Below are 26348 nucleotides of genomic sequence, written 5' to 3'. Positions count from 1 at the left end.
TTCTAAATAGCCGAATGCTCTTTAAAAGAAACTGAGAAAAACGAACTTTTTTTCCTACTGACATTATGCGCAAACAACTTTTTGCCAGTATGTTCCTCTCTATTAAATACCACAATAGTATATTGTGGCTGAAATATACATAGCCAAATATCGTCAATATTGTGGAGTTTGTGTTTGGCTCATACAGAGTGAAACGTTTTATTTAGATATGAATTAGCTCGTTAAATAAGTGTAAAATGATCTTAATATATGGTATTGCAATATTTCGCGATAAAATTGACGCCATACTTGTGCTTCCGTTGCTGCCGTCCTTCGATGCATAGGCGTAAGGCGATGACTAGACTTGAAGAGTGAGTGGTCCTTCCTGGTAAAAGGGGCACTATTCTGGACTGTCATCAGTGTTTTCTTTTTCCTGGCTTCAATTGAAGACCTTGAAAAGTGCTCCAGCTAGTTTTTGCCATGCCATTTCTGACCACTTCTTGTTCCTTAGGGAATAGATAGATGCCCAATATCTTTATTTGATGTCTATTTGATTCGAAATATACTGTGTTGGAGTGAACTGAGAACAAGATACTGTTGCGCTAAAGTTAAATACAATCACTGAGATGCAAAAAATGGCTGCATGCCCACGGGGTGAATGATGGAGAGTGGGGCGAAGCATCCGTCCGTCCATTCATTCTTGATTCCGTCCATCCATGCATCCGTCTGTGTAACCGTCCGTGCGTCTGTTCGTGCGTCCGCACGTCCATCCGTGCGTCCATCCCAGTGTTCGTGCATCCGCCCCTGCGTCCATCCATGCGTCTATCTGTTCGTGCAGCCATCCGTGCGTCCGTCCATGCATCTGTCTTTGTGTCCGTCCGTCCATCTAGTCAACACTCCAAGTACCACCATCTCGCATCTTTTCATCATATATGCGTCCGCCTGTGTGACCATCCGTGCGTCCATCCGTCCGTACGTGCGCGCGTCTGTTCGTGCGTCCGCAAGTCCATCCGTGCGTCCGTCCCTGCGTTCGTCCATGCATCCGCCCCTACTTCCGTCCATGCGTCCAACCGTCCGTGCATCCATCTGTGCGTCCGTCCATGCATCTATCTGTGTGTCCATTCTTCCATCTAGTCAACACTCCAAGTATCACCATCTCGCATCTTTTCATCATATATTCCGTATATAGAAGCACCGCCACCAAGCGGACATTCCAACGACTAAACGAGAGGTGGCACACGCATACTTCCTTACGGCTTGCGCTTCTTGTCTACTTCCCACCTTTAACCACCTCGAGCTCAAGGTATATACTAGTTCACTCTATTCATGGCACGGCGGCAATGCTCGCTGAACCTTTCTAAAACCAAGGAGGTTACGCCCAGCGAGTATAACCTTGCAACCCTTTCTTGTGAGATAGTGCTCAATGTACATGCCAATGGCTGCTAATTGGAAATGAGAGACAGGAGAATTCGGCTTTTAGTTACGCGCACGCTGCGAATTTTTTATTGTTCACCAACGCACAGGAGAAATCTCCCACCAGCACCACATTGCAGGTGAAAGCGTAAGACTGGTTACGCACTACGAATATGAGGAGGGACGAACGGGTGCCGCTTTAAGGAGCTTCGTTTCTAAAAAAAAAAATCAGGAAGTCAGCCTCTTACTTATTACAATCGAGTTTTGTCATCATGTTCTTCAGTAAGCACCAGCTCGCGCTAAAAAACCTAATTGTGGAACGTATACACAATAACAAAGCAAGTAAGACACGAATGAAACAATTTGGGTGGGACCAACTTGGTTGTTTTGATCTTGTTTGTAGGCGCAGTGCTAGTTTAATGAATGTGGCTTACCTTGATTGAAAAACTTCGAATACTTGGCTCGTTGCAAGATGGGGTGCTTGGAAACAGTTGGAATACTCGGTGAAAAGGCAGAAACTGCCTTTTTGAGCTCATGTTACAATAAGGAATTGCTCTATATTTATTATATATGTTCTAAATATTGAAGATCCTTAGGCATGCTGTGCGTTACACTGAAATTGGGCCCAGTTTCAGTTTCTGCATTCGGCCCTTTTTAAAACAAAACATTTCATATGGTTACATACGCGATCCATCGGTGCTGTTTCTCTATGCATACCGAAGACAACTTCTCGAAGGGTAAGTCCATCACACCAACTTGCAGGTGCGTAAAGCGCTTCTCCTGGTTCGCACGAAACACAACCCGTAAAAAATTACCACTCTGTAAGTCCTGCCCCAGGTTGTCATTTTTTCCAAAACGAACACTAAATGCAGATGGCTTTTATAAAAAAAGCATTATGTCAAATTTTTAATGAATTCACATATAATATGCTCTTCCGCGCCACAACCTTGTGCTAAACACAAGTTGGGCAGCAACCCTAATGCAATCTCTAAGGCGTTCGTCACGATCTTGATGCATTCGGAAAACGATATCAATTTCTCAAGGAAGAAATGAGCTAATAATAAAGCTGTGTGTAACAATTTCTCACTCAACATGCGTAACGATGTACAGCATTAACATCTTTCTACTAATAATTTAGGTACTTACACGCTCATCATTGCCAACTTTGTCAACCTTGGGCGATATTGCATGACTGACATCTTCTAGAATACTTTGAGTTTCGTGAGGTTTAGAGAGGTTAGCCTCGATGCGTGGGTGTCTACTAATGACAATGTTTCTCACCGGCTAGCTTGGTATACGGTTGGCAGAGTGCCAGGCCATTTTGACCCATTCATTACCGACTGCATCTGCCGGTAATCATCAAACATTTTGAGACTGTATGAGATTTTTGCAATAGTGTGGGGTCGCATGAGAATATGGCCCTTAGCGATCTGTTTTTTTTTCTTTTCAAATGTGGTACATACTGCTAGCTAACTAGAAAAATAGTATGCTTCATAAAATCACTTGTAATATCTTAACTGCGCAGTGAAAATCTGAAACTCTAAATTTAAAAAATGCTGAATTAGTGAACACTTTGAACGATGTGCAAGTGACGCAAAGTCATTTGTGTTGAAATTTCTAGAAGCAGAAATGTTTATGCGTGTCATCACGTCCGCAAAAGAAATCTATTGATGTAATCTTCGTTTCACCACTCTTAACAATGTTTGAAATTTTTCGTGTAGCAAACGAAGATTCATTGATTGAGTGATGTGTGGGGTTTAACGTCCCAAAATCATTAAGGCGTCATAGTGAAAGGCTCCGAAAATTTAGACTACCTGGGTTTCTTCAACGTGCACTCAAATTTGAGCAAACGGGCCTGCAGCAATTTCGCCTCTATAAAAAATGCAGCCGGTGCAGCCGTGATTACATCCCTCGATCTGTGGGCCAGCAGCCGAATACCTTAGCGACGAGACAACTGCGTTGGGGCTTTCATTAACCGACCACATATGCATAGAAGTACTGCTAAGCACTTAGTACTGCAATTAGAAGTTGCACAATATAAGTCTACTAAAGTAATAGCAGGGCTTATGTAGAATAGAAGAAACAGAGTTCTTGAAGAACAAATGGAGCGTTACGAAGACTTGCACCATATCGTTTACAATCGCGGAAAATTCATGGTTTCGACTGCTGTATTAAATGTCAATTTAGGTGTGCGCTGCTGTCGGTGTCTTTCCTCTTTTTTAGCAGTGTACGTCGCCCCTGTATTGGGCACTAAGCCGTTTCTGGTATTCTTGCTGAAACATTTTTTTAGAATACACACCTTGATCAGATATTGCATGTTTGCCTCTAAGATAGTTTGGCATGAGTGGCTGTCTACTAGCAGCCGTCACTCCTAAAAAAAATTGCGTAGATTCATTTACGCTTGTCTGTGCATTCATCGCTACCTTTTAGAGGAGCACCGTGGTGAGCTTGCTGCAGGTTCACCTCTTCATTTCCTTTTTCGCGGTTGAGGCCTGTCTCGACACGCTAAGGCACAGCTATACTTTCGCTAAGGCTCACTTGTATCCGGTTGCACGAATGCTTACACTGACAAGGATGTGTGGTTAATTCATCAAGGACTTCTCCAGGTTACCACTCGACACTCCAGCACCCTATATTTTAGTGCTTTGCTTGCCTTGTGCCGCTTACAGGGTTACTGGAGGACGCTCCTTCTTTTGTGTAGGACCCACAATGAATGCCTTGATTTCAGTGGTTGTACGTCTCGACGGGAGGTGGCTCATCTAGGCCTGCGTACCTGTCTACTTTTTGTTTTGTTTTTTTGCACCTTTTTTTATTTTTTGTCAGACCTATTTTACTTTTTTTTTGGTTGCTTCTTTGTAATCTGTTTCCCACACTAACTTTTTTCTTGCTGCTAATGCCAAACTATTTTATCTTTCACTGTTAGTACAAAACTTCGTTATTAGCAATTGATTCGTCGAAATATATTTGACTACTTTTTTGTTGTCTCATTCTATTCTGGGCCTCTATTTTCAATAACGTGAACAGCCATGGTGCCCCTTTTAGCTGCACATGCCTGACTAAGTTCCTTTGTTTCTCTGTCTCACCAATCTATGTGTACATAGTCAGTAATATACTTCAGTTATATGTCAGTTGATGGTTCGAGTACCTCTATATACAACGACTCAAAACTTGGGAAGAGCGCCGAAATACTACTGAAACCTGCTAAAAGGACGAAATCATACACGTTCATAATAATTGTTGGGACTAAGCTCTTAAAACTACCATATCATGACGAGAGATGCCCTGGTTCAGGGCTCCTAAAAATTGGACTACGTGGGGTTTCTTACCGTGCAACTAAATCTAAGCACATAGGCCTCACGCATAAAGTTTCATACTATAATACCTAGAGGGAAACCAGGCGCTAGTGTCTACGCAGGCTCCTTCAGCGGCATTTGTACTACTATGGGAATTAGGAAAAGTACAGGCTTCGAATCCGCTTTCAATGAATTGCGTTGTTGAGATTCGCGACGCTTTTTTGAGTGTAAAGAAAGTGCCATGAATTCAAATCTAATTGAAACTTGCTTAAATTCTTTGTACGCAAGGATTATTGCAAAATGTTTTTGTCACCAGGAGGCAAAAGTGAAACGTGGGCAGATTCAACCAACAAGGTTAGTCCATGCCATTGCTCGGCCATTTCGTTCGGATTAGGCATCAGAATTTATTCAACTATTTTTACAACATTTGATAACAAACACGCTTGTTTTTTTTTTGAAAGTATGCAGTATCTGTTTATGGAAATCAATACAGTGTTAAGCGAGAAATACTTTACGTTTCGTCTTCTGCGACGTTAGATGCGTCAGTCCCAGTGGTCCCATTGGTCTGTCCCCAACGCACCTCTCGTTTTGTTGTGAAGTCCAGTAAGCCGAGCGTGACTTTGCGTCTACTTAGCCTCGACATCGCTTTGCAGTCGATTTAAAACAAGTTTAGGCAAGATGCGCTCGTGAAAAACATGAACTCGAGGCAATGTACTGCAATGGAATCAGACGCTACATTTATGCACAGCGGTAAGGGAACGACACTTCGCTTAAACTCTCAAATACGACTCGTAAAGCTTGAACATTGCAGAAAACCAAGAGACCTAGCAGTTTTCAGCATCTTTAAAGAAGAAAGGCACTGCTTCAGTGCTTTTTATTTCACTACACTACCCACGCTTCGCGAACAACGAAACTGAAACTGTAGAAAAAAGTCCGGAGACCATTCGCTAGCAAACCCTATACAATCCAAAGCCTGTACTTCCCATAATTCCCGTGAAGGCACACGATCACAGCGCACGATTATTCTCTAGATATTATTATACAAAACTCTATGGCTTTAAGCATTTTCGACTACATCGAAAATATGGCCGGGATTTGATCCCACGACCGGCGGCAAATTATACACGTTTCCCTTTTTGTTCTATAGACAATTTTACGTAAGATGTATGAGTGGTGTCCCCTTAGGTTGTTAACGGGATGTTTTCATAATTTTTATACATCGCGACGTGCATTGACAAAATTATGATACATGGAATGCACCAATCCAACCATTTTCATGTGTGTAGTTTTTGACAACTGCAGGGGACAATGCTATGGTTGACTTTCAAAGTCAACGACCAATATATAGCGGAACTGGAAGCAACCCGCTAAATAGTCCTTAAAGTAGAATAAGTTAGTGCGTGGTGATACACAAGCCACCTCTATTTGAACTGAGTACGCTTTTTTTATTTTATCTTTATTTTATTTTATAAAAAAAATTAAAAAGCGTTTTCAAGGAACATGCGTTCTCTGAACCTTCTATCACTTAAGTAATTTGCAGACCTCAAAACTGGGTGCCAAAGCACATGAGGCTGAATAAGTGGCTAAATTGCTGTTGCTTTGCGTAGCGTGCTTGTTAACATTTCCGTGCATTTCTCATTTTTCCAGCGTCCCCGCATCACCATCTGGGAGTCGACACAAAAACTCCAAGGACAGTCATCTGCTGTACGCCAAACACTATCGCCTCGTCATTTCGGAGCAGCGAAAACAAAAATAGATGTCATGCGCAGAAAAACATCCGCTTTCTGTTCCTTTTACATCAAGCAAGCACACACTTCCTCCAAGCGAACTGACAAAAACTACGGGCCAGCTGGGCAGTATAAAAGATAGGTGTATAATACATGCTCTCTTAGATACTCTCTGGGTATATTCTATCTGCATCATGATAGCATCGGCAGACATGGCGCATTAGTATCTCTATGTCTGGTACAGCGTAAGGATTTTCGCGTATTTCAGGATACATAAGATACTCCTTTGGCTCAGGTGAGTGATAATATTCAACAATTTGAGGTGGTTTGATTTTCAGTAAAAATCACACATAAAGGCTAATATTTTCTTAATAACCAAACATGAATTGCTTAGGCAAAATCTGTACAGCAATGGTTTGTGTTTGTTTAAAAAGTAGTTACTGTTCGCTGGTTTTGAAAAATGCTTTTAATAACCACTATGTTTGTTCAGCTATTTCCACCATGTGTTCCTTCTCTACAAAAAATTACTTCACGTTAAAGTGTACCTTTTAGCAAAACAGGTGCCATAAAAACGTACTGTCAACCACAAAAGTTTGCGGACCCCGCTAGCGCAAGTCAAATTGCCTTTCCGCGCCACCTATATTGCAGTGCACCATATACCGTCGACCACATGGCTAGTTGTAAACGGGGCCCCGCCACGGTGGTCTAGTGGTTAAGGTACTCGGCTGCTGACCCGCAGGTCGTGGGATCCAATCCCGGCTGTGGCGGCTGAATTTCCGATGGAGGTGGAAATGTTATACGCCCGTGTACTCAGATTTGGGTGTACGTTATAAACCCCAGGTGGTCTGAATTTCCGGAGCCCTCCACTACGGCGTCTCTCATAATCATATGGTGGTTTTGGGACGTTAAACCCCACAAATCAAACAATTAGTTGGAAACGGGTCTTCTTATTCCCTCGCCGTTATATTTCCTACAGACACATTGTGCAATGTTAGTTTGCAGTTTTTACACAAAGCAGTTATCTGCAGTGAGGCCGTCCCATTTCTATAGATATTTTCATAGCAGCATCAAAGTTCTCATGGCGTACATCAAACGGCGTTTCAATGGTGCTGCGGGACTGTCGATCACGTCTGACGTATAGTGGAAGTGTCACGAAGGACTTTTCGCCACGCGCTCGCATGGTCCTTAAACTTATGTGGTATATTGTAACTATGCTTGCAACTTAAAGCGCCTTTCTGTCGATTCCGTGCTTTACAACACAGCCAAGATTACTGGTCAAGCCTCAAGTGAGCCCGATGTGTGGTCGGGCTAGTCGTGAAGCTACGCCATAACTCTATGGGAGAGCTTTGGGCACTGCGAGCAGAGGCCGCGGGGCGGGCCGGCATCACCACGCGTACCATCCGGCAGACAAGAGGAAAGCTGGCTGCTGGTGCTGGTATGGGGTAAATGCGTAATATTGTGGCGTGCCATCGCGTAGTTTTTCACCATATGACTACTATGTTTCCTACTGCGCTGTGCCTGAAGGTCGGGAAGGATACCGTATACCTCCTGGGTACGTGGTTGTCGATCCGGTTACTAAAAAAACGACGAAAAAGTCTCCGAGTTCTCGCTGCATTTACTGATAAGCGGGAAAAGTGTAGGCGCACAATGCCGTGAGAAGAAACTGATGGTTTGTCATTTGTTTCCCCGAATGTGAACGTCTGGTAAAAGCGCTTCAATAAGAATGACATCGTTCGCGTAGACCAGTGGCTAAACTGAGGTGTTGTTGGGAAGTCACCGCGCGACGTTCCCGAACTTTTTCTGACGCTATGCCGAGGATTTTCCATGTCCTCACGGCGTATTTGTATAGTGACAAAATATTCAAAGCTCGCCCGCCATAAGCGTCGCCGGAAACCGTCAGCGAGCTCGATACTGTTGAGGCTGCATTGGATTGTGCATAAGCCCTCTTGACATAGCTGCAATAAATAATGACACATTTAATGAAGGTGGGCCCACCAGCCGCCTCTTCCTCGTTCCATGCGAGTAGGTAATACAGAAGCCCGATTAGTGAAATGCTCATCACTTTCGTTTATACAAGCACTGAGATGACCAAAATTGCAGAGGTGATACGCCGAACCGGTGGAGCTACATGCAGCTCCTCAGAGCTTGAAAAAATCAAAGCACACATCTGTTGCATGCAACAGAGTCTTCAGTGCTACCAATAAAGGTTTGCTGAAGTGACGGGGCAAGAGAGGTGGCACCACCATAATGTACAGAACTTTCTCAAGCTGTAAAAACGTGAAAAAGTAATTTTCAATATCAATGCGCCATGAGCACGAGAATATAACTTTTTTCCCACATGTTGACGTCTTCGGCGTGGCAAGCAGTTGGTAAATTTTTATGTTTAATTCATTAATACGTAGTTTTTAACGTGCCGAAACCGTCTTATGATTATGAGAGACGCTACAGTGGAAGGCTCCGGAAATTTCTACTAACGGTGGTTTTTTAACGTGCACCCAAATCATAACACACGAGCCGACAGATTTTCGCCTCCGTCAAAAATGCAAGCGCCGCAGCCGGGATTGTATCCCGCGACCTGCGAGACAATTTTCATGTTTGTGTAGGCAAGTAATGCTCTCGACTTTACAGTAAAAACAATAAACAAGGACAGAAAAAACACAGCATGGGTAAGCTATACACAGCAGAGTAAAAGACCGAGAAATTACACTGCAATGTCAACCGAATTTAGAACGCAATACGGCACCGTAGTGATAAATTACCACAAAACACAACATGAAAACGAGGCAAACGTCTTATGCGGTGTTGCTTGATCATCATCGCTTGCTAAATTAAAAGCACCGATTCATTCAGAGTGGCCGTTGGTTTAATAAGCGCGAGGCAATTTTAGGAAGCATATCCTCGTATATAAAAACGCCGGATGTATATCTAGCCTCAAAGGTTGGTTGAATATGCGCTTTGAAAAGTTGCAAGCACTGCACTTCCGCGAATCGTTAAGATTCACAAGTGTCATTGCGTAACTCTGGATCGTACAGAAATGTTGACTAGATCTCTAGGTAAAAAAAAAGCATGGTTTTTAGTGGTAGGATATCTTACAGTGGAATTAGCGTGCCATCGAGTTTCCAGCTTTAAGGCCTCTATCTACACTGAATCACACTGAATCAACTGCTCCTGTTTTGTGAAGTGCCACACACCAAAGTCAAGACGTACTTAGACGTACTTTTCTCCAGAGATTGAAGGAAGGCAGCTTCGCAATATATATATATATATATATATATATATATATATATATATATATATATATATATATATATATATATATATATATATATATATATACATGTACATATATATCAGGTTTTGCTAGCATGCAAAACGGCTTTTACGTTAAAAGTGTGCGTGTGGGCTCCTCTTCTCTTTTTCTTTCTACTTTTCTTCTAATTTATCACTCATTTCCCCAAATCAGGGTAGCATATCAACTATGCTTAACTCGCTAACATCCCTGCCTTTCCTCTCATGAGTTTTTCCTTTTTTTCTTTCCGCTAGCATGCAATGAAGAAGGGTGAAAGAGAAATAGACAGGTGACACAGATGGAAGGAGAAAGAATGAAATGAATATCCCTGCCTTCCCTCTCACTTGTTTTCCTTCCTTTCTTTATGATAGAATGCAATGAAAACTTGTGAGATGGAAAGGTGAAACAGATGAAAGATTGATAAAGAATGAACCTAAAATTACACACAGAGTGTGGGGTTCAGAAAAATTCACTCTACTGTTATCTCAAAAATACAGGAAGGCTGCAATTTGTGGTGTCATACTGAAAATCAGGTGCTAAGTTTTCACCGTAAAACTAAAGAAGCAAAAAAAAAACAAATCGGTCACCTTCATTTTCTGGTTAAACAAGAAACTTATGATGCAGAAAATTATGATTATTTAGTTCTCCTGTAATGATTTGCACTGTGTACTCACTTAGTATTTTCCCTTTGTGTCAATATGAACAGGTGGCGTGCATACCCTTCCTGTGTGTGAGCAGATTTGTAACTGGCGACTCGCATTATTTGTGATCGGGTGCATAGCCACTGCATCTGCAGAAGCGAATACAGGTCACTTTATTGCGTGGTATGACAAGTTTTTATATAGCGCTATCGCCCACTACTCCCAAAGGTGGTCGCACCGTGAAGCAATCTCAGTAGCACTGGGCACTTAACGAGTGAATTGCACTTTTCTTTTGACTCCATGCATTTCAACCTGCATTGACACGCGTACCTACATTTGCTTTTTGGTGTAACCAGGTTTCACCGACTGCTACATAGGCTATCGCTGTGTAGTACCGTTTTCGTTATTTGTATTGTGTATGTATGCTATTTACCTAATACTTCAAACTGATAAGCTGCGCGAAATTATACCTAATGAACGATAGCTGCTGAGCGAGAGGCAGGAAAGTAGGCTTCGAAATGAAAGTTTACAAAAACGTAAGAAGATATTACAGTCGCTTATTACCGAAGCGTATATGCAGCTCTGTCCACAATGGTCGGTGCACCGCCCAGAAAAAAAAATTCCAGAAATGTCAATGCAATCACGGTTGTTCATTTCCACGACGTCACGCAACTTTCACATATATAGGTATGTAGGTGATATTCCTATACATATACAAGTTCGGGTCACTGAGTCTCAATCCAAAATCTTGAACATCATGTTATACTTCAGCAAATATTCTGATATTAATGGTCGGGGAAACGTATTACTTTATGTAGCAATGACAAACAGTTTATTATAAATAGTCTGCTATTTACATCAGCCGTGAAAAAAAATCAGCAGATCTCAAGTACCTTGGGAATCGTCGTTATGCTCCCTGTGTGTGTAAACTGACAATGAGAGTTTATTTTTTAAGTATGAATCAACCGGACTTTTTCATAGCACGCGCGCTCTTACGCAGTTTCATCTGGCGACTTCACAAGAGAGACACGTACACGCACTTGCCGACGTGTATGCAATTACGGCTACTTCCCATGCGTCACACCATCGAACTTTTTGAAAAAATTATTATGAGCTTGTGCCTCTCAATGTATCGTGCGGCATCCGGTAAAACTATGCTCGAAGTATGGCCAGTATCCAGCGGCCTTCTGACAAATTCAATGCAAAAATAAAGCATGCTGAAGCAATTAGCCGCTCGTGAAGGAGCTGTGTAATTCATATATGCTCCTGGGGGTTGAAAGGGCATTACGGGCCAGGTTTTCTGTGTTCTTCTTGTATAAGATAGGATGACGCTAACTCTTTGAACCTAGCACGCGTTATGCAAGGAAATTTACTAAAAGAAGAAAAGGTTAATTAAAGACAAATGACCCTCTGCTATTATGCCTTTTTTCTCTTTCTAGTACAAAGTTATCACGAAAGAAGCCACAGTCCCCAATTCTCGCTACCCGTTAGCGACGACGATTAGTTTTCGTCTCCAGCAGCCCAAATTAGCGCCAGAAACAGGCGCAAGAACAAAAAAGTAGACCCCATTCAGGGGCTACGTAATTCGGACCCAGGTCGGCCGGCTTTGTGAACTTCGGAAGCTGCGGCGAGAAGCCAGTCATCAGCTCTTGCTTGATTAATGAAACGAACGCTATCAATTTACGACGCTACATTGCAGGTAATCATTTTGTCGTGTTTTGTTATTTCTTCCCGGTGTCTTATCTCTTCTTTTCTTATGTTGAGGTGCTGTCTAACCAAATAACCGAACTGAAACTTCCAGCTTTGCCCATTGTTGTATTCTCTTGACAAGATACTTAGTTTACGGTGAGACAAAGTATTAGCAAAATAGCCAGGGTAACGTTTCGGCGTACCACTGAATTCAAGCCCGGAGCACCACCGTACGTTTTCACCACTAAACGGAGCTGAAGAAAGGCATCATGTGAATCTCCATTACGAGAATCTATAATTACGCAGTGTGGTTAATTTTCGGTGTGGTTCTTGGCCTATAAGCTGGTTTCAGGGGCATCTACGCACGCCATGCAGCAAAACGAACAAAACGGCACTGGTTAACTCCAAACTATTACGTGCTCCCTTCGTTCGGCGTCTGCTGGCTTCAGTTTCCCGAATCATAAACGTATTGATGAATCGCACATGAATCACATGAATCGTTCATGAATACATGAATACGCCCAATACAAGAATTGTATTTGTGTATTTTATGGTGTGCAGATGAGGAGTACTACGCGTGTACAGTTTTTGCAAGAAGCGCTTTCTACGTCAAGCTGAGCTAGACATCTTTACCTTCTTGAATTTTTGTTTCTTTTTTCGATTACAGATCATACTGGGACTTAAAAAAATGTCTATTACGAAATTTCGATATCGGGGCAATAACGACCAAGTAGAAAACTGCCCAGACGGAATTGTAATCGCGCATAGGTAAGATTGGCACTTACTCTCTACCGAGAAGTCAAAGAAAACCTCAAAAAGAGACTTACGTCATCAGTACTTTTATACAGAGCATTTTCTCTCCGCCGAAAGCAGCAAAAAATATTTTTTTTTGTTCTGATGGGTGGTGTTGCGCAGTGATTACATGCACGCATTTCATGGATTTCGCATGGAAATGGTGCTCAAACCACTAGTTCAAGGCAACTAGGTAAAGTTTGTATTTCAGCAGAGTCTTAGTTTCGCAGCATGCCTTTAGTTTTATTGAAAACCGACCGTGGTGGTCTATTGGCTCTGGTTATAGAATGCTGCCCGGAGGGTAGCGGGATCGAATGGCTTCGGTGGTCATATTTTGGTCCAGGGAAAATGCTATAGGCCCCTGTACTTGGATTTTGGTGCCCGTTAGAGAGCTCCAAGTGGTCCTAAGTTTCAGAGCTCCCCACTACAGCGTTTTTCATACGCTTGTCGGGCTTTTAGATTGTAAAAGCGCAACAGTTCTTATTAGTTTTATTGCTCCTTTTATTGCAGCAAACACGCTCTCCAGTAGTCGCACCCCGTTAGGCAAATCAAACATACCCTTTTGAACAAACGCGCATACGAAACACACCTTTCAAGCACTGCTCATAGTCAAAATAATAGACTTACGGCTGCATTTGGCGGTCTTTAAGCCTTTGTTCAAAATATGTCACGTTTTAATGTGCGCTTCAAATTCCGTTTTATGCTAGGAATTTTAAGCACTAGCATGAAAACTAAACTTAAGCAGATGAAAGAGTAAACTGCAGAACATTATTTTATTGCTGGTAATTTCGTGAGAATATGAGCGATCGCATTCTTTGAAACAAGTGTTTTACGAACTCTTCGGTTTCATAAAAAATAATAAGGCAGACACAAAAATATACCATAATCATGCTTTTAGGGCAACCAGGCATATTGTTGTCAATGCAAAGTTATGCGCGAACATTTATTTTATTATTGACAACGGGCACCTCCATATTACATTGTGTTATATTAAAACCAATTCATTATACTGAGTTGGTTACGTCTACAACACAAAATTTGAGCAGAGGCGAAGCACGCAGAGAAAGATGGATTGGCTCCACAAGCGGGAAACCTGGATAGGACAAGGCCTGCAGTGTTTTGAGGGCGATTTCTTTCATGAGCCAGTCGTTGTTATCATCATCGTCATCATCATCATCCTGACTGCACCCACTGTAGGGCAAAGGCCTCTCCCATCATCCGCCAATCAACCCAGTCTTGTGCTTTTTGCTTCCACTTTATACCTGCAAATTTTAATCTCACCAATCTACCTAACTTCCTGTCTCCCCTTCCCACGTTTGCCTTCTCTAGAAATCCAGTCAGTTACTTTTAATGACCAGCGATTATCTCACCTACACGATATGTGTTCGGCACATGTCCGTTTCTTCTTCTTGATTTCAACTATGATATCCTTAACCTCGGTTTGTTCCCTCATCCACTTTGCTCTCTTCTTGTCTCCTGACGTTACACCTATGTTTTTCTTTTGCACCACTCACTACATCATCCTCAATTTAGCCTGAGCCCTCTTTTTAAGCCTCCAAGTTTCTGCACCCTAGGTAAGTACCGGCAAGATGCAGCTGTTCTATACTTTCCTTTTAAGGGCTATTGGTAGACTACCAGTCAAGATTTGAGAGTGCTTGCCGAATGAGATCTACCCCATCCTTGTTCCTCTTGTTTCTTCACTCTCATAGTTCGGCTTCATGGTTACTCCCTGTTCTAAATAGACATATTTTTTTCTACTTCCAAAGACTCTACTTATCACAAAGCGCTGTTTTCTGGCGAGGTTGTTGCATATTACCTTAGTTTTATGCATATTAATTTTCAGACCAACTTTTTTTTATTTAATTTGATTGATTGATTTGATTTGTGGGATTTAACGTCCTAAAACCACCATATGATTATGAAAGACACCGTAGTGGAGGACTCCGGAAATTTCTACCACCTGGGGTTCTTTAACGTGCACCCAAATCTGAGCACATGGTTCTACAACATTTCCGTCTCTACCGGAAATGCAGCCGCCGCAGCCGGGATTTGATCCCACGACCTGCGGGTCAGCAGCCGAGTACCTTAGCCACTATACCACCGCAGCGGGGCACTTTCTTGCTTTGCATGTCCAGCTCTATGTTCATTACCAGTAATTCGTCCACTGAGTTTCTCATCGAAGCATTATCATCCGTGAATCACAGGTTACCAAGAAACTCTCCATTTACTCTTATCTATAACTATTCCCAATCTGACCCCTGCAAACCTTCTGTAAACATGCGGTGAATAGTATCGGTGAGATCATGTCTCCCTGCTTCACACCCTTCTTTATTCGGAATTTGTCGCTTTCTTTATAGAGGATTATGGTGGCTGTAGATCCACTGTAAATTTCTTCCATTCTATTTATGCAGGGTTCGTCAATGCCCTGATTTCGTAATGCCAGCATCACTGCTGATGTCTTGACTGAGTCAAAGAAGGCTATGATTATAGAGGCTGGTTGTATGTTATAACAACTTCGTGCACTGTATCGCTTGTTTCTCCACTCAAGTAATCAAGTTGCCGCGACGCACAAATCCACTGACATCGCTCACGAAAGAATACAATCTGGTGCGAGGTCTTCTCTTATTAATCACGCACAACCCACGTTGTAACGTTCGTATAAACCACTGAGACGATCGTTATCACATCAAAAAGTGTTATTCATGGGTTAGCAGTGTACTTTGTCTATATCTAACGGTCACACTTGTGCTATGCGCGTGAATAGAATGTAAACAAATGTTAACGTGAAACAACTAAACGGAGTAGACGTGACGATGGAGACAAAAAATTGGGGGACCCTTGAGCTTTGCCTTTGGGAGTTGAACACGATAGTAAAATCCAGCCCCTAATGCACTCGTCAGCCACCAAGTGCATACTTATTCATATGTTTTGTGACATGCATACCAGCGCGCGCTATTATCGCCGATTGGTCTCGTTTTCGTCATGACATCTGTCGAACAAAATGTGTTAAAGAGGCCCTGAAATACTTTTTTTCAAGTAACCTTAGAATGATTTCACTAGAAGCGCTTAATGTCTCATGAATTCAACGCCACAAAAATTTTAATAATCTGTCCAGTGAGAGTGGAGTTACAATGATTTGTCGCATACTGCAATTTCATTTTCTCTTCTCTCGTCCCATCGAAAGCACTGGAAGCTAAACAGGGAAGGGCGGCAGGACAAAAAATCTACCGCGCCTTATGACCTTGAGCACTTTTTTTCTTCAAACGCGCGGCTTTATCAGTGTGATCGCGCGCGCCCGCTTGGACAAGTAGCGGCCTCCCGCGGCTATCTTGGTACCGATACGGTAACTTGGTTTTTCTGTCACAGATGAACAGACCATTTTTCGCTCACACCAACGGGGCCGACGCCGGCAGTGGGTTTTCTGCGACACGAGCTCTTCAACGCTATCACGTTAAAATCTGGCCTGCAAGCTGCGCCCTCTCTGAGTAACGAGTTAAAGAATAAAAAAAAAGATATCACCTTCTAAGGCACGTTGCCGGGCTAGTTGGTTGAGATTCATCATTTTCACTGGTATAGCGCACCACGACAAGGACACACACAAAGGAGAGATGCACACACACACAGCGCTAACTTGCAACTAATGTTTTATTTGTGATCACACACGCTGTTTTATACAACAGTAGACCGATAAAACCTGGACAATGTCACGTCAAGAATACAGCACAGCCCATGCACGTGTCATCACCGATAGCGACAATCTACACTTGCCCGTCAAAGTGAGGATTCCAGATACCTCTTTTCTTTGGATGATAATGCTATGGAAGCCACACTCACACATTTTTCTTTCATTTTGTCTATTTCAAAAGCTTCAATAAAGCTTCTTCGTCGTCAGAGTAAGCCCTGACGAAGGCCGGTCCCCGGCCGTAACGTTGGCAATAAAGCACCGTTTTTTGTTTGCTCGTTTGCTTCTTCTGCTGACTTATAACTCGACCGGAATCCAGAAAGACTTTCAATATATATATATATATATATATATATATATATATATATATATATATATATATATATATATATATATATATATATATATATATATATATATATATATGCGCATTTTGTGGTGCAGCCAGAAAACGTAACAAAAAGTTGAGCAAAGATTACTTGTCACTTATGTCACTATGATCAGGGTAAATTCATTGTTATAAAAGCTCGTACGTTTCCATAGTGTCATGTGAGTAAAACATCAAAGCGCGCGCCACTGTGGCGAAATGTTGATTATACTTTGTACGTATAATTGAATTGTTCATTGAATTCGCTCTGTATGTATTATTGTATGTGTACCATGTGTCCGTATGCGCATTTGCATATATGCATTGCATTAACATACGTCAGCCATCCGGTGTCAGTGAGTAATCTATGAATGGTTTATACAGTAATCTATGAAGGGCCCGATTCGCTGTACGGGTGCGTCGACAAACGTTTCCCCAGGCAGTTTTTGTTAGAGTCGTTCGGTTTCTCCAAATTGCGTCAGCTACCGCCTATTTTACGACTATGGCGTTGTCACACCTCCAGCTACTTATATAACGTTGAACATCTATCTATCTGTGGCGACTATGCACTGCTGAGCCAGCATCGCTGCGATCGAGTGTACGGTTTGGAGGCACATCTCGTGGCCTGTGTAAACGCATGGAAAACGTCGCTACGCTATATGAATCTTCGTGTAACAAATACAGGAAGCCTAGCATGCCATCTTCGTGTGAGAATTCCACAGTATCCGTGTCTTTCAAAGTTAACATCGTCTTACTGGCCTAACGAAACCTACTAGCTACGTCGTTCTGTTTCGCATTGTTTTCATCACCACAAGTTCGTCTGCTTGATTTTAATGGAGGCGGAAATGCTGTAGGCCCGTGTGCTCAATTATGTGTGTAAGTTAAAGAACCACAAATGGGCGAGCGTTCCGGAGCCCTCCACTACGGCGTCTCTCATAATCATATGAGAGACGCCGCATGTTGATCGATTGCTTAATTTTATGGTCATTTCATTCAATATCAAGCTCAACGGTACAGTTTTCTCATGATTTTCAGAGCCGTACACTCTTCATCAGTCGAGAATCGATGCATTCGCTAAGCCTAGTCACTTTGCTAACTCGGGGTCAGCCATCTTAATGCTGTTAGGGAGAAATGGTTGCTCCATGCAAAAGGAAGAAACGTTTCTCTATTTAAAGACGAACAGTGGAGATATCGCCGTTTCTTCCTAACGAAGAGAACATGACTCCATTGTTTTAAGAGTGCATACAATATAAATTGAGTGGTATAAAATGCCTATAAATATAAATTTATATGTTCTTCCTGTCGTCTAGGGCAATTCGGGAAGGGTTTATAAAATCGCTGGAGTTAAGGATATGCCTCAAAAGAGAATTTGAGAACTCGCCACCTTGCCCGTGGCAAGATACCATTTTGATATAGGTATACTCTTGAAACTTTTTGGCACGTACGAGATGGAGCACAAAGCAAGGAACACATACAAGCGCTAACAACAGAAGTTTAATTAAGAAAAATTCAACCTCCTTGAAAACAAAGAACACATGCTCAGAATTACTTGTAATAAAAAAAACTCCTAAAACTTACGTAGTTCACAATCTAGAAGGCAAACAGACGGCTCAGATATGCGATCTTGTCCCGCATTATGAGTGAAATACGCTTTCGAAGCTTTCCGTGCCCTTCTGTCTCTATGTTTGTGCGTGATCTCAGTGTTATCGAAGAATGGTCTACATCCACAAGCCCAACAATGTGTCGCGAGGTAACACGTTGGCGTTCCCTTCTAGGCGCTATTCTGCTGTCGGAGTCTCTCATCGATGTATTTACCCAACACGCCTACATAGACTCTGCTGCAGGAGAGGGGTATCCTATATCCCCCATCAACAGAACTGCAAAACGGAGGGGGGGGGGAAAGCTTTGATGTTTCACTATTTTGATGCTTGACCCATATCGATGCTTAATTCGTTTTCTGCTCTGTCGGTGTGTTCTATAGGATACCCCTTGCCTGCGGCAGAGTGTATACGGACCATTCGGGTAAATGCATCAATCAATGACTCCGACAGCACAATATCTTTTTTAAGGGAACGCCGACGTCTCATCTCGCGACAAACTGTGGAGCTTGTGGATTTAGACCGTTTTTCGATAACACCAGGATGGTGCACAAATATATAGATAGAAGGGCACGGGAACTCGTGGAAGCGTATTTATTTCAAGATGCGGGACAAGATTGAATATCTGATCTGGCTGTTCACGTTTTAGATTCTCAACTACGTAAGTTTTAGGAGTTTTTTTTATTATTACAGGTAATTTTGAGCATTCGTTTTTGGTTTTCAAGATGGTTGGCATTTCTTTCAATAAACTTTAGGTGTTAGACAGCGCTTGTTTATGTCCTCTATTTTGTGCTCCATCTCGTTTACTCTGAAAAGTTTTCAAGAATGCATCTGTTTTAATTTACCCACCTCTCTACTTTACTAATATCGGTAATTTCTTGGGACATGTAGTGCTCGACGTGTGCCTTTGTGTTACAGGTTTCCTTGAGAAGCCTGAACACATAGGCGCATTTTAGTAGAAACAATGTCATTAATAATCTTCTTGGTAGCTTATTTTTGCAAAGAACAACATTATATTACCTTATACTTAATCTATGTGTACGTTGAAGTCTAAATTGTGAAAACCTTTTTATGATTTTCACATATATTTTCACTATATCAATGATTCTGTTCCGCGACCACATTGGAAGACAAGGCTAGGCCCTAAGGAGCTTCGCCTCTAAAACATGTCAAACTAAAAAGTTTTTGAAGTGAATAGTCGGAGAATGAAAATGTCGGGCATATATTCTGTTCAATGGGAAAATGCACTTACGAAAAAGAGGTTTCGTGAGCTTGGCACCACTTGTTTCTTCCTGGCTTTCTTTAATTTCTTTGCTTATTTAATATCTGTGTCTCAATAAACGACTGCTGTGCTTCGAATATAGCACTCGAGTGAGAGCCCCTTTTTGAATGCCAAATAACATTTGCAATTTAGCGAACATTTATGCTGTTTGACCATTTACGTTGCGTGAACAGTTTTGTTGCACCAACACTTATATTCTCGTATTCAATCATTGTGTACGCGAGCCTTCATGAGTGTACTGATTTCCAAAATATTAAGATAAGATAATTATGAGAAACCCCACCGTGTCATAGAAAACATGGAGCTAGTGTCTCACATATGGAAGGACGTCTTGAAAACGTGTATTATTTGACGTTTTCAAAACATATAGCCATGATTTTTTTATTGAGGGGCACGAGGAAGCTTTTATATGTTGCAAATTCTGTGAATTTGTGAGTTACTGGTGTGCTGGGCTTTTCAATGAATTAATGTTTTTTTATATCTTTTGCATGGCTAGTGGTGCGTAGATGAGCGATGAGATCTAAATTATCCTTTCTATTTTGCCTTCCGCCCACTCACGATCGTCTACACTTCTGATATCAAACACAATCGGCAGTTGTGGGTCTAATTCACGACACGGCGCTTACGCTTCGCTGGATACGCACTGTAAAACTATTAGTTAGCTCATATACGGTAGCACGTACGTAAAACTGGCATGGTGAAAATTATTTCATACCTCTACAAACACGACGTCTCGCACAGCTGCTCTGATGATTTAGGATGTCCAACCCTATGTATAAAATATCTTTTATTTTCCTTTTAATTGAACAATTATTAAAGGCTACTCGCTATAGCTCGCGAAACTTCTGCCTTCCTTGACGAATCGACGGACGCAAAGTTTTAACAAAAGTACTGAGATGTGTGACTTTGTGCACTGAGCGGTTCTCGGATAATGGGACAATCGATCAATAAACAACGCCCTGTTTCATTTTTTTATGTTGTAGCACGCTCAACGGTAAAATCTGTGTCATAAATATCCATTGGAGCATTCATTCAAAAAATACTTGCCAAGCAGTCACCAACGTGCCGTAATTTAAAGAAAATTGTATTGCCAGGACTGTGCGTATTCTAAATATTTGTGTCTTTGTAAAGCGTACCACGTTTAGTCGCTAACTTCTTCTGTTCCATTAGACAAAACAAAAACGTGAAGAGGAAGTGCTATAAAATTCAGCGCACACTTCTAGCACATATTATTGCACATGTGATGATTTTACACACAAAAATTACAGATGTAACAAGTCGTGAGCATGCACCCATGACCTTCAAAGAAATGTACTAGGTATGTTACCTGCTTCCCAACAACTTGATAAATGTTAACTATAGGCCTTTTTAACGCATATAAATACAAGGGATGCCGTGATATATGTGTTCTGAAAAATTCGGCAGATCAAAAACATTGCGCAAATTGGTTGCATGCCAACCAGTCGGTAAGTAATTGTCTGTGCTGCATTTTGTGGCATTCGCCCAAGAGCTATGAAGTGGATCGACCTGTTTGTTCATTTGTCGCTGTCGCATACACACCACCTGCTTACCGGGAATGTCTCCAGTACTGGAGTATACAGGGTAACCTATGCTCTGACGTAACGTCTGAACTCGCGTTGGGCAACAGACGCCAGTATAATCACAACGAAAAGCACTTTCTGGCATGATGATGTGGATATCATACGAAACTTCCGTCAGATCATTCCTCCGAGGTTGTGAAAAATATCTGTACTGCTTGCTGAATCAGAGATTTTATATATAATGTTTATTCGACTGCTAAAAAAGCGGGGCCAACTCTGAAACTACAATGGACGTTAAGCCGATATGATGCCTTGATATAAAACTATACATAAGTAATCTTTATTGCATTATTAGAAAATTAGATTACCAGCACCACAACTACAAATAATGTTGCACTAATGTTACACCTGCACAGGGTATTTTCCCTAAGCAGTTTCCAGAATGCTCTATGACGTGCAAATCAAAGTAATCAAGGAAGAAACCTGGTGTGCCTCTGTGGTGAATACACGTCTGTCACGCAGAAAGTAAAGGTTCTATTTCAGCCGCGAACCTGTTTTTTATTGTTTTCATTCATGGAGTCAACCATGTGGAAGTTTGTTTTACTTAACGCTCTCGCATTCGAATGACCGATATCTGCTTTCTCCGTTCCTGGGCAGATATAAGCTGTCATTCACCTGTGGCGCATTCCCGCAAACTGCGGTCCATGTTCAACGGGTATGTGCCACATGTGTCTGGAGGAAAGGGTTTGACGACTTACGCGACAGGATTTTCACGTTATTCGTGTCACGAACGGACTGTCATATTTGTCGGGCCTTCTTACCCTGACATGCTAATTTTGGTCTACACCATCTTAAAGTGGCGATCACAAGAGCACCAAGACATATAGGTGGCTAGACAGCTAAATCGAAACGTTGAAAATGTTTTTGGCTGTACGCTTAGAAATACTTTGTAATGAAAACGTCTCTTAATCATGCTGCGCTTGTTTTTATATTTCCTTAAAGACATACCCTCCAACACAGGGTACAATAAAGAGTTATATTCAGAGGCTTTTTGACGGCATTCATGAAGTGAACGGCAGTATTTGAGTAAGGCTTCATTAAAAATTCACACGCTAACTTCAATGTTGTTTTTTTCGCAAAGCCGGTGTCGCCTTTCTTGAACATATTGCTTTTAAAATGGAATGAGCGAAAGGTACGCGCGGTATTTTTTCTCTTTCTGTATATGTATCAAAATCTGTGGTCGATAAATTCTGGTCGCAGCGTGTTTTCAATTATCGCTATAACACATTGTCTTAATGACCCAACGCACATTAGCCTCTTACGCAGTGGTCTATTTGAATACCGAAACTCTAAAAGGAAGTAGTGAAAATAAAACTTGCGGTTCTCTCAAATAAATTTAAAACAAGACAAGCCAGGCTTCTCTTTTACGAGAACTGATTCCCCGGAGGTTTGCACAGCGACCGCTCGTTTAACAATAAATTTCCGCTTCTGTATCAATTCTGTTTCATTGTTTTCTGATTTATCTAAGTAACTAACAGCGCACCTGCTTTGTTCCTAGTCGACAATAAGCGCATGGTTTCGGGCCCAGAGCTCCGAGAATGTTAATGCATCGGGCTGCGTCTTTGCGTTTTACTTTCTCTTATAGCATACTCGGCTGCGGTTTCCCCATCATGCCAACATCCCGAGAAAAGTGCGCTGCCGGCCAAAAATGCCGCCACGTGGTGCATAGATTCACTCACTTGGTCCCGATCATAACACAAAACCATTTATTTCACCATTTTCTGTCCACGTCTTTCGCCGCATTGTACGCTCTTTTAGTTTCCGCTTCGCATCATTAATTATCCGACTTCGTCTGTGACTGCGAGAAACGCAATAGTGAGCCCGCAAACGTAAGAGAGCAGAAAAATATGAAGTCTCGGCACGTTTTAGTGTGACTGTCATAAATACGAATGACTAATGAAATAAAGGAAGGAAAACTTGTAATTATAAACTTGAGAATTCCGATGCGCCCGACCTGCGACCTAAGTATGAGTTTTTTTTTTTCTCAAACATTCAGCATGAGTTGAAGTTTGATTACAAAGGCGCCTCATTATTTTTTTACACAAGAGCTTATACGCTGCTGAATTACGCCTTTAGCTACATGTGGGCTATATTTTTCTAGGTCTTGCTAATTCGAACTACAAATGTTGATTGATTGATATGTGGGGTTTAACGCCCCAAAATGGAACTACAAATATGTCTACACGTGAATTGTATCACAATATTTCAAAATAACGTATTTTATCTTACTAAGCGAAAAAAGTGAAACGGAACATGTATTTTTATCAACGAAGCATTGAGCCGGCACTGCAGGATTTCAGCTCTACATAAGCCACGGGAGAGCGACTGTGTTCGCGCTTTTTAATTTACAAAGTTTCTAACTTTGTGCATATTGAAGCACAAAGCTTAGTATAACTGGAAGACATGCAAGATTAACTGTAAAACTATGAATTATTTTTCTCTAAATATGGTTGAGGCTTGTAGTGAATAATTTAAAAGTAAAGCATTTCACAATGAACGCTATTATGGTACCGCATCAAGGACAACGAGAACACGAAAGTTTATTCGCCACCTCCGAACTGCTCACACACTTGTGGGAACACTTCGATGGGTGGCTCACGTATACTCTACCGCTACACAAAAACCTACAAAACAACTATCGCCCTGCATCAAACTCATAACTATAGCAAAAATTGTGAAGTAACAGCATCTAAGAGAGTTTATGTAATAACTTGTACAGCTCGATATGCATAATTTTGTGCGTGCGTGCGTTTTACATAATTTTCAAGCACTGAAAATCAGTAAACAAGCGTTTCGCACTACTCAGCGCGTGCTTAAACAATATTTAGGCACCACACGATAGGGGGAAAAAGTACACACCTGAGGCTTCCACGTTGTTCATGACACCCGCTAGCAGAACCAGAAAGCGGGTGATACGCGTGTTCCAAACACGCTTGATGGAGAGACGTGACGAGCGTATCGTCCTTGGCATCACGGGAAATGGGTAGAAAATAGTCTCGGCAGACTTTTGCGAAGATGAAAGGCGCACAAGTGACGACAAAGATTGAAGCTTTTGTGTCGGGACTTTGAACAGAGTGGACTCCCGCGAAGTACGTGAAGAAGCGAGTCCACGCTCAGTCACTCAGAATCACGGACAGTCAGTGGGATATATCACACAAACGGCGCCAATCTCAGTGAGGCGCAAAAGGGCCCGCCTGCGGATCCTGCGCGCCCACTTTTCCGGTGCCTGGACAAAGTTGGGGCCGACTGCGCGCGGCGCGGTGACGGTACGGGAGAGCGCACGTGAACAAAACGCGGCTCGACAGCGCAACAGCCGTGTACAGCAGTGAAGAGAGACTCGCTGTGAGCCACCGCTACCCACGTCGGCCGAAAGGGACGGAGAGGCGCGGTGGTTGCGAAGGAGAAGGTGTGGGGAAAGGAGAACGCCGCCTGTGCAAGGGAAGGATTGCTGGGAGCATTAGGGAATGCTGGCGTGGTCTTCGAAAGGAGGGGCCGACACGAGGCGGCACACCGTGGCGGCGAAACAAAGCATGCCCGAAACCGAGAAGTGCTGCACTCTCGCTGCCCGCCCGACAGTCGTTACTAGGCCCTGCTGTAAGGAGGGAGCCTCGATAAAAAATGAAGCTCAGCTAGATCGGGTTGGGTGATAAGAATGTGCGGGCTGTGCAAATATGAAGCGGTCGTTTTCATAGGAGCGAAATCATTTACAAACAGTGGGCTTTCGCCAGCTAAACAAAGCAAAAAAAATGGACACAATGGCTTGTTTTTATGGCCTACAGCCTGGAAAAAGCTTTTTTTCGCACTTAAACGCTTCTTATTCGCGTAGTGCCAACGGTATACGTAATATTAATTTTATTTATCATTTCTTCAATGAGCCAGTGTCAGAGTGCTTGCTGCCCAAGCCATGTCTGAGGAAATTCTGTTCATAGTGATCGCCCTGTGTTGGTATGCCTGCGAGATCTTTTTTTCTGTTTTGGAGGTGACAGACGGCTGAACCATTTCTCGTGCATTGAAGCGTTACCCACGCATTTGTTGGCACTTCCCAAGCGAACATAAGTGACAAGACAGAGGCAGAGCCCAAGTGGAGTCGAGGCCGTCTGTGGCGTGAGCAAAATGACATTTGTCTGGGGAACGCCGAGGAACTGAACACTTTCCCTTCGCCAAGAAATAGGCAGCTGCAGCGATCGAATAGTTCTGTCACTACGCATACGACACGCTAGCCAGTTTATGAACAGGGCGTCGTTCTGCACATTCTGCCTTCAAGAAAATGGATTCTTGATCGAAGAACTTGGAGACAGAGAATAAAAAAAAGGTACATCAAGTTGCCTACGGCAAGTTGTTAAAAAACGACAGTGGGTCGCCATGCGTGATATCTAGTGCTCTACTTTGTAGACTGTTGCTCTCCGATGGGCATGCGCTGAAGAAACAGTGATCACTGGTGAACTACCCGACGAAAGTTGGCATGAAAAAAAAAAGTTGTAACAACCGTTAAGGTTTCAACATATCATCTCCATCTTCCATGGAGGCTGGACACAGAGAAACGTTTCCAAACGCTTCACTGTCTTTTGATGTTTCTATCACCTAAGTTTGACTTGCAGTTACATTTACTGACTTGCCTATGGTCAACTGTTTTATGCGACCGCCCATAGCAATGATGTGCTCCCCAAAAAGCGTGCGTTCATAATTAAGTCAATCTTTTTTTTTTCATCAGCCCATTACCTGTTCCCCCGTGCAGAGCCGCCGACCGGCTTTGCATCTTGTTATTCTCATTGCCTCTCTTTGCTTCTCTCTCGCCCTCGCTACTGCGTGCTATATTGATAATGCCTGTGAGCATTACCACCACTTTCCTTTTATTTATTTCTGTTTAAATTCTACAAAAGTGTTTTTGGCTATAAAAAGAGCTAATCTTTCTAGCCCTCTGGCACTTCTGTTACTTGCACTTTTTAATTATCTTTCGCACAAGCACTAGCTTTTGTAAACAAATAACTTACACCA

General features: G+C 42.3%; 1 protein-coding gene across 1 annotated transcript in view; it reads right to left on the bottom strand.

Annotated features, from left to right (window-relative positions):
- The window catches only part of LOC142775925 (neuronal cell adhesion molecule-like), a 935753-nt gene extending 911109 nt beyond the window's left edge, over nucleotides 1-24644 (bottom strand). The window contains exon 1 of the mRNA XM_075878461.1: nucleotides 24213-24644. Within this exon, the coding sequence (XP_075734576.1) occupies nucleotides 24213-24324 (112 nt within the window). The 5' untranslated portion in view covers nucleotides 24325-24644. The remainder of the gene's footprint in view (nucleotides 1-24212) is intronic.
- Nucleotides 24645-26348: the final 1704 nt, after the last annotated feature.

The sequence above is a fragment of the Rhipicephalus microplus genome, chromosome X (assembly GCF_043290135.1).
Source record: "Rhipicephalus microplus isolate Deutch F79 chromosome X, USDA_Rmic, whole genome shotgun sequence".
In the NCBI taxonomy this organism is placed as follows: domain Eukaryota; kingdom Metazoa; phylum Arthropoda; class Arachnida; order Ixodida; family Ixodidae; genus Rhipicephalus; species Rhipicephalus microplus.
Note: the sequence above shows the minus strand (reverse complement) of the source record. Positions and strands in the feature narration are given on the sequence as shown.